Below are 9379 nucleotides of genomic sequence, written 5' to 3' on the forward strand. Positions count from 1 at the left end.
ATTACTCAAGGGCGTTTTGTATTGTATAATATCCCTCTAATTATACCCCTGGATCCCCTTTCCCTTCAGGAACTCGTTCAATCCCTTTTTGAAACCCAAAATCGTACTCTGCTCAACCACCTCCTCTGGAAGCGCATTCCAGGTGTCCACTACCCTCTGGGTGAAGAAGAACTTCCTAGCATTTGTTCTAAATCTATCTCCCCTCAATTTTTTTGAGTGCCCTCTAGTTTTTGCTGCCCCCGCCAGTCTGAAGAATCTGTCTCTCTCTACCTCACCATACCCTTCATGATCTTATAAGTTTCTATCATATCCCCTCTAAGTCTCAGCTTTTCCAGGGAGAAGAGCCCCAGCTTCTCCAGCCTCTCAGCATATGAGAGGTTTTCCATGCCCTTTATCATTTTTGTTGCTCTTCTCTGGACCCTCTCGAGTATCGCCATATCTTTCTTTAGGTACGGCGACAAGTACTGGACGCAGTATTCCAGATGTGGTCGCACCATTGCCCTGTACAGCGGGAGGATAACTTCCTTGGTTCTGGTAGTGATACCTTTTTTGATAATGCCCAACATTCTGTTTGCCTTTTTCGAGGCCGCTGCGCACTGTGCTGCCGGTTTCATTGTTCTATCCACCAAAATCCCCAAGTCCTTTTCTAGGTCGCCTTTTCCTAATGTTACCCCGCCATTGTGTAATTATACAATGGTTTCCTTTCCCTATGTGCATAACTTTACATTTCTCTACATTGAAGCTCATCTGCCATTTATTTGTCCACTCAGTCAGTTTGTTCAGGTCCCTTTGGAGTTCTTTACACTCCTCAACAGATCTAACCGTACTGAAGAGTTTTGTATCATCCGCAAATTTTACAACTTCACACTTTGTCCCTGTTTCCAAGTCATTAATAAATATATTGAATAGCAGTGGTCCTAGCACTGACCCTTGTGGGACGCCATTTGTGACCCCTTTCCAGTCAGAATAATGTCTCTTTATTCCTACCCTCTGTTTCCTGTTTGCTAGCCAGTTTCTGATCCATCTGTGTATTTCCCCTTCCACCCCGTGGTTCCACAGTTTCTTTAGAAGGCGCTCATGAGGTACCTTGTCAAAGGCTTTCTGGAAGTCCAGGTATACTATGTCTATGTGGTCACCTTTGTCCAAATGTTCGCTTATCCCCTCGAAGAAGTGCAGCAGGTTTGTTTGGCAAGATCTTCCAGTACAGAAACCATGCTGGCTTGTTCTCATCAGCTTATTTTTTTCTATGTGCTCACTGATACTGTCCTTGATTAATGATTCGGCCATCTTTCCCGGAACTGAGGTTAAGCTGACCGGTCTATAATTCCCCGGGTCGCCTCTGGATCCCTTCTTGAAGATAGGTGTAACATTCGCTATCCTCCAGTCTTCTGGTATTACCCCTGTTTTCAGGGATAGGTTGCAAATCTGCTGCAATAATTCCACTATTTCATCTCTAAGTTCTTTTAGTATTCTTGGGTGAATTCCGTCTGGGCCCGGAGATTTGTCAGTTTTTAGCCCATCTATCTGTTTGAGTACGTCATCGAGGCTTACCTCCATGCACGATAATTTTTCCTCTTGGTCCCCCTTGAAGAATATTTCTGGTTCCGGAACCTTGGATGTGTCCTCTTTCGTGAAGACTGACGAGAAGAATGTGTTTAATCTGTCTGCCACTTCCTTCTCCTCCTTTACCACTCCTTTCCTATCTCCCTCATCTAAGGGTCCCACCTCCTCCCTCGCCGGCTGTTTCCCTTTCACATATCAAAAGAAAGTTTTAAAGTTCCGTGCTTCCTTTGCAAGTCTCTCTTCATACTCTTTCTTTGCTGTTCTGACCACACGGTGGCATTCTTTTTGGTGCTTCCTATGCTCTTTCCAATTTTCCTCCATTTTATCCTTTTTCCACGTCCTGAAAGATTTTTTCTTATCTCCTACCACCTTCTTAACTTCTTTTGTTAACCATGCTGGGTCTTTTGCATGACCCTTTCTGCCCCCTTTTCTAAATCTGGGTATATACTGGTTTTGCGCCTCGTTCACCGTGTCCTTGAATAAGGTCCAGGCTTGGTCCACCGTCTGTGCCTTTCTGGAGCTGTTCTTGAGTTTTCTCTTTACCATGTGTCTCATGGCATCATAGTTCCCTTTCCTGAAGTTGAACGTTGTTACAATGGTTCTCCTCCCCTTTGTCATACTTAATTCCACTTTGAATTGAATCGTGTTGTGGTCACTGTTCCCCAAAGGTTCCACTACTTCCACTTTTTGGGCAGGTCCTCTCAGCCCATTGAGGATTAAATCCAGAATAGCTGTCCCTCTCGTTGGTTCCATGACGAGCTGTTCCAAGTAGCAGTCCCCTACAGCCTCTAGGAACTCTAATTCCTTTGAACAATTGGAAACTCCATGGCTCCAGTCTATCCCTGGGTAGTTGAAATCTCCCATCACTATGGTGTTTGCGTTTTTACATTCTCGCCTCAACTCGGCTCTCAGTTCTTCATCTATTGCTTCTGTTTGCCCGGGTGGGCGGTAGTACAGCCCCATCTTTATCTCGGTTCCCATACTTCCTGGTATTTTAACCCAAATTGATTCCAGTTGGTCATTTGTTGCTGGTGTGTCCACTCTGGTTGATTGAATTGTATCAGTTACGTAAAGCACTATTCCTCCTCCTTTCTGACGTGTCCTGTCTCTTCAGTAGAGCTTGTACCCTGGTAGTGCTGTGTCCCATTTGTTGTCCTCGTTCCACCAAGTTTCTGTGATTGCTATGATGTCTAGATTCTCATCTTTGGCCCTGATTTCTAGTTCCCCCATTTTGTTCATCAGGCTTCTTGCATTAGCATACATACATTTTAAGTCTCGATAGTTTTGCTTTCTTGTTGGTTTCCCTTTCGATTCATTATTCTTTCGGTCCCCTTCTTGTTCTGCAGCTTTTTGCTTATTGTCTCCCTTGTCTTCCTCCTGGGTGGTGTGGTATGTTTCTTTTTTACGTTCATTTTCTTCCTCTTGCCCCTTATTGACTTTCCCATGTAGTAGATTCCTCAGTTCTTTTCCTGTCCACTGAAGACATATAGATACCCATTTTAAGACTCTATTGCTGTAGATTCTGCATGGCATGTGCTTCATATTTTCGCCATGGTATGCATTTAGTTCCCCATAGCGTACATGTTTACAAATCAGTCTCATTTCTCTGTAAGTTGTATGTTATTGATCCTATAGTTTTTGTATCTCTGATCCTGTAGCATGTTATTGACTCTGTATTGTATGTAGCTGAAAATTTTAAGGATCTGGCTGGACTCAACGCTTAACATGAAGGACCAGATTTTGTCTATAGTTAAATCTACCTTTTTCCAGCTGCGACTGTTAAGTCACTTAAAATCGATGATGTCGATACATGACTTCCGGATTATGATTGGACTATTGTAATACCCTTTATCTAGGGATTCCAACAGTACAGTGTAAAGCATTACACATGATCCAAAATGTGGCTGCAAGGCTAATTTCTGGGGCTAAGAAATTTGACCACATAACACAGTGGCTGAAGAAACTGCACTGGTTACATGTGTGATCATGTGTTATTTTCAAAACCTCAACGTTGATGTTCAAAGTCATTTACCATGGGATTCCTTGGTATCTGTCACAAATCATGGCAATCTATCGACCGCTCAGAACCTTGCTGTGGGCTGTGGGCGGGCTACTTCAGCTACGGATGGCTTCAGGATGTGGGCTGCGGGTGGGCTCCTTCAGCTACAGGCAAGCTGCTTCAGCTTGCAAGTTGGCTGCTTCAAGCTTGCCAGCACCACACCACCAGACATGCCCCCTGTAGAGGAGGAAATTTTTTTCCTTGATTTTTCCTCTTCTACAGGGGGGTGCGTCTTATGGACAGATGCATCTTAAGAATGAAAAATATGGTAATTGCCTCATAAATATTCATTTCAAAATTCATTTTAGAACAAACTCTAGGTCAGCAGACCCTATTCTAAAATGCAAATAGAACTTGACATGTTCAACTTGGGTGTCTTAATTTGATTTCTATGTCTTTTCTAAAATGTTGTTCCACACTTATCAGCATCTTTTGTACACTCTACTGATCCTTAAAACTATAAACTGATCTTTTGTACACTCTACTGATCCTAAAACTTTATTTATAACTTCCATTTATTATGTCCACTCAGAAAGGCTCAGGGAGGTTACATTCACATAAGAACATAAATTGCAATTTCTAGATAATGTCATACTGTTGTATGACATTATCTAGAAATTGCAATTTATGTCATACAACAAATGTCATACAATGTCATACAACAAAAATACCATTTCAACCCAAGATAAAAATTAAGTTGATAATCAACCAGAATTGTTTCCAACTGACTTTCTCTTCATTCTAGCTATTTTTGACTGCTTAGTCCTTCTCAATTTCTCAGGTATGCCTATACTTTCTTGGTCACCAAATCTTTGGTCCTCTATGCCATACTTCAAGATATCATCAGGTCTTTGAAACCTATTGTTCCCAGGATTCCATTCTAGAGTATTGCTTTCATAGTTGTTTAGGTATCAAGACAGATTGGACTAGAGATGGAAATGATCTTTGATTACCGTATTTTTCATTCTATAAGACGCACCCCGCTGTAGAGGAAAAAATTTCCTCCTCTACAGGGGGGCACGTCTGGTGGTCTGGTTCTGGGAAGCCCGAAGCAGCCCACCCAAAGCCGCCTGCAGCCCGAAGCCGCCCACAGCCCAAAGCCACCCACAGCCCTCCAGTACATTTTTAAAGTTGTGGTGGTCCAGCGCACTCTCATGCTGGATGGCTGGCTTTGGTAGAAGAGCGGCACAACTCAGGAGCACAATCTTTAAGCTTCCTGCCTGGTCCTACACTGCTCAGTGATTGGCTGAGGTCAGTTCTAATCGGACCGCTCTGCTACCAAAACTAGCTGTCCTGAAAGAGAGCATGCTGGACCACCGCAACTTTAAAAATGTAGCGGGGGGAGAAGATGTATCTGCTCCATAAGAAGTATCCACTTTTCGACCCCCTTTTTGGGGGTGGAAAAAGTGCATCTTATGGAGTGAAAAATACGGTAACTCCTCTATTAAGATATACAATATTATACCTCTACTTTGCATCTTAATCAAAAGAACTTTGCTCATTCTCAGGTGAATCATGACTCCATGATAAATGAAGTTGCAACTCAGCAAGATTTTAAGATTTGCCATCTGGCTCTTCTACTCACTGCTCCCTGCATAATTTCTTGATAATGCATCTGGTAAGGACTCTGATCAAATATTTTCCAGATATCATCTTAAAGCAATGCTCGCTGCCTGGTATGAAGCCTTAGATTATCTTTATGATCAAAGGTAAGCCATATGTATATATCCAGGCTTCAAGCTAATTCCTATCAACCTTTTTACTCTTTTGGAATATTGTCAAGTACTTGTGATCTGGATTGACCACAGTTGGAACAGAATACTGAGCTTGATGAACCTTCTGTCTGTCCCAGTATGGCAATGTTTATGTCTTGTGTTCTAAATTGGATAAGATCAGTCTTTTTGGATTGATCTGGGTATGCTGGCAACTCTATATTCATAGTTGTCCATGATAAAAAAAAGAAGCAGGAGGTAGCAGTGTTGCTGGTGTTGATGATGGTGATGATCGTGGGAGGGGCTGAATGGATTATTTGGCTAACAAGATAGGATGGGGAAAAACAAAATGAAATCAGTCTATGCTGAACAGACTCTTAACAAATGGAATGTTTTTATGCAGTTGTTAATTTAGGATCTAAAAACAGCAAAGATGATCCAAGGAATGAGAGAGAACCAAAAATATGAATGTAATATTTTATTGAAGCAGGATTTGACTTGGCCTTCATCAAGGTTCCTCAAATTCTTCAATAGAAACAATAAAAGCTCAACTTTGTACTCAAATAGTTCATCAACCGCAAGTAGATGCCACATCACTCACTCCTTAGACCAGTGATTCCCAACCCTGTCCTGGAGGAACACCAGGCCAATCGGGTTTTCAGGTTAGCCCTAATGAATATGCATGAGAGAGATTTGCATATGATGGAAGTGATAGGCATGCAAATTTGCTTCATGCATATTCATTAGGGCTAGCCTGAAAACCCAATTGGCCTGGTGTTCCTCCAGGACAGGGTTGGGAACCACTGCCTTAGATAACCTTTGCTGTTTTTATATCCTGTGTTGCTTCTATAGAGGTTATATCCCTGCCAATGTAATCAGTTCTGCCTTAGAAACGTTTTTGGTCAGTATCATTTCAACATACAACTCAATCTCAATCTGGCTTATCCCTCTAAGGAAGGCGCTGGATTGGTGGAGATACCGTATTGGTAAAGGGCAGGGTAACTGGGCTTTTCGGATGCTTGTCGAGAGCCCAGATTTCCTCCCCGCAGGTGGGAGTCCCCAAGGGCATCGGGGAACGTCTATGCTTGGGCTCATAACATCTGCCTTTCCTAGAATGATGATTTTAACTGCAATGTGTTTAATTAGCATCTCTTTACTTTCAAATTTTAAAATTTTTGTACAATGTTTTTTAACTAGTCTTTAGTAGAATTTGTTGTAGGCTGTTTTTTATATTATGCATCTATTATAATAGATTATAGGATTTTAAATTGTATATTAGCTACTGCTGTATTGATTGTTTACGATGTGTTACCACTGTGGAATTGTATATTATTCACTGAACTGCTCAGTTTTATTCTTGTTGTGAACCGCCCAGAACTGCTGGTGGGGCAGTATATAAGAAAATAAATTATTATTATTAAACCAGTGCCCAGGCAGTGAAAACTAGGCTTAAAATGGGGATTCTACAAATAGCATATTAAGCTAGATAGCAGTACCTGTCCTACTGCCATCTAACTTAATTGGTTTAATTGGGTTTACATGGTAAGATAATTGGTTGTGCCATTAAAACCCAATTAAAGCCTCATTAAAAAATAGGCGTTCAATAGGCATCCAAAATAGGCATCCAAGACTGGCACCTGGTTCCCTGGTAGCTAGCATCGCCTAGTGATGTTGAAGCTTGGAAGTGCATGTATATAGGGGCGGCACTGGACTTTGACATCATTAGGTGCTGCTGGCCACAATTCTGACATAACATTTGACACTCGTACCACTGCACTCCAACTACAGTTCACTCAATTAGGTTCACTGATTAAATAACCATCCAACAAATGTATTGGCAATAACTTAGCCGTAGCTTTATTTTACTTCAATTTATCACCCTTCTTACTAGGTGCCCCCTAACTCTCTTTTCCCCCCTCAGCTAGTTGGTCACGACCTAGCTGATTTGCCACCAAATTCCAGTAAATCATGTTCACTTTCACGTATCCCATTTGCAAGACCTGTGGTGTTGTCAGGCCTCACAGTTATCTGTGGTGGTGTTGCACACAGTATACAACCTCAAAATACTTCTTACACCCCTCCCAGAACTAGTGGCCACATGGAAATACCCCATTTTCTGCACTGCTCTGGGCATGAACCCTAAAAGAACAAACCAACCACAACATTAATCCAAATTACTACCCCACAGAGAACAAAACAAAGGGTGGGAAGAGAGGGCAAATTAAACTAGAAAAATCTCCCTCCTATACCCAGAAATCCTACACTTCCTTCAGCTCCTACCCTCCCAGTAAACCACCAAAACACAATCTCTCACTCTTCCACACAAAATCCCGCCCAATTCAGCCAATCAGCATCCCTCCCAATACACCCAAACCCTAACCAATCCTTCCAACATTATTCCTAAATCACAAACTTCTACTGCTCTCACATAGTTCCTAACCCAACCTACTGAGACCATACACCTCCACCCCCACTCAATAATTTTATTTGTACAGTGGCTTGATCTATGTTACCTTATTGGGCTTCCCGAACCCTATGTGTCAAAAAATGTAGGCCTGTAAAAAACCCTGGCCTACATTTACAGCACCTAGGGACCTTGCTCACCACAATTCTGGAAGCAGCACCTGTACAGGATTGACACTTGGTAGGTGTCCTTTCTGTAAGTACCTGCTATAGGAGGCACCATTTCCAGAATCTGCCCGAAACTGCTTAATTGTTACCCAATTTGCCTTTATATGGCAAAGTGACTGTACTGTGAAAGACAAGGGAGCAAAAATTTCAAATTCTGTTACATGTATGTTTTACTTCAAATTCAATAGTATCAAGAGTTGTTTTCACACCTGCTTTGTTCTAGCTATTAAATTGTCATTGGTCTTTGATTCCAAAGAGATGCCACTGTTGACCTTGCTAGAAATAAAAGCTATTTTTCTAACTGTGAATTTCCACAGTGCCCCTTTTAACTCTTTATTCCTCAAGCTATAAATTAGAGGATTTATCAGTGGTATGATGGTCACATAAACTACATTAATTAATTTGTTTTCTTCCATTGAGTAGACAGAGGGGGGTCTCATGTACATACAGAGAGTAGTCATATAGAAGACAATAACAACGATGAGATGAGATGAGCAGGTGGAAAAGGCCTTGTGCCTCCCTTTTGAGGAATGTATTTTCAAGATAGTGACTATAATAAAGACATAGGAAGTCAGTGTAAGCAGAAAGGCACCTAACCCTAAAAATATGCCTTCAACATAAGTCACAGTTTCAATGACATACGTGTCACTACAGGAAAGTTTAATTAGTGCCGTAAGGTCACAAAAAAAGTGGTTAATCTCATTGGAACCACAGAAAGAGGACTGAAGGACGAAAAGATAGTGAGGCATAGTGTCAAGGAAGCCTGTTACCCATGATGCAGCAGCCAGTAGGATGCAGGCTTGCTTTTTCATGGTGACCACATACCGCAAAGGATCACAGATTGCCACAAAGCGGTCATAAGCCATGGCAGTGAGTAGGCTGAACTCCGTACTTAAGAAGCCCATGAAAGCATACATCTGCAGAGCACAGTTACTGGGAGAGATAGCCTTCCGTTGAGTCCACAAGCTTTTCAGCAATTTAGGGAGGGTAGCAGTCATATAGCAAACATCAATGATGGACAGATTGCACAGGAAAAAGAACATGGGTGTGTGCAGATGGTGGTCCATGCACACCGTACAGAAAATGAGCAAGTTTGCCAGCACAGCAATTAAGTAAACCAGTAGGAATAATCCAAAGAGTAGAATCTGAAGGGTTGGGAGTTCAGGAAATCCCAGGATGATAAATTCTCTTACATTGGTCTGGTTTTCCATTCTAATATTTCTTTTGGATTTCTGAGAAAAATACAGGAACAGATGGATAAAATATAGATGGAAGGATATAGGCATACTGGGAATTCCTAGGTGATTAACAGTAATTTATATTGGTGATTTGTTGAAAAAAAATGTTCTTTATGTCTGAACATTGCATTTAAAATTAGTTTATTGTGTTATTCAGAGTGGATGGGTACTCACCT

The 9379-nt window shown here is 41.6% G+C and overlaps 1 protein-coding gene across 1 annotated transcript; it reads right to left on the bottom strand.

The window, feature by feature from the left end:
* Window positions 1-8168: 8168 nt before the first annotated feature.
* On the bottom strand, window positions 8169-8846 carry LOC117349723 (olfactory receptor 5B21-like). Its single transcript, XM_033923314.1, has one exon. It carries the CDS (start codon window positions 8829-8831, stop codon window positions 8169-8171), a length of 663 nt encoding a protein of 220 aa, XP_033779205.1. The 5' UTR covers window positions 8832-8846.
* Between the last annotated feature and the right edge of the window lie 533 nt (window positions 8847-9379).

This window comes from Geotrypetes seraphini, chromosome 16, assembly GCF_902459505.1.
Source record: "Geotrypetes seraphini chromosome 16, aGeoSer1.1, whole genome shotgun sequence".
NCBI lineage: Eukaryota > Metazoa > Chordata > Amphibia > Gymnophiona > Dermophiidae > Geotrypetes > Geotrypetes seraphini.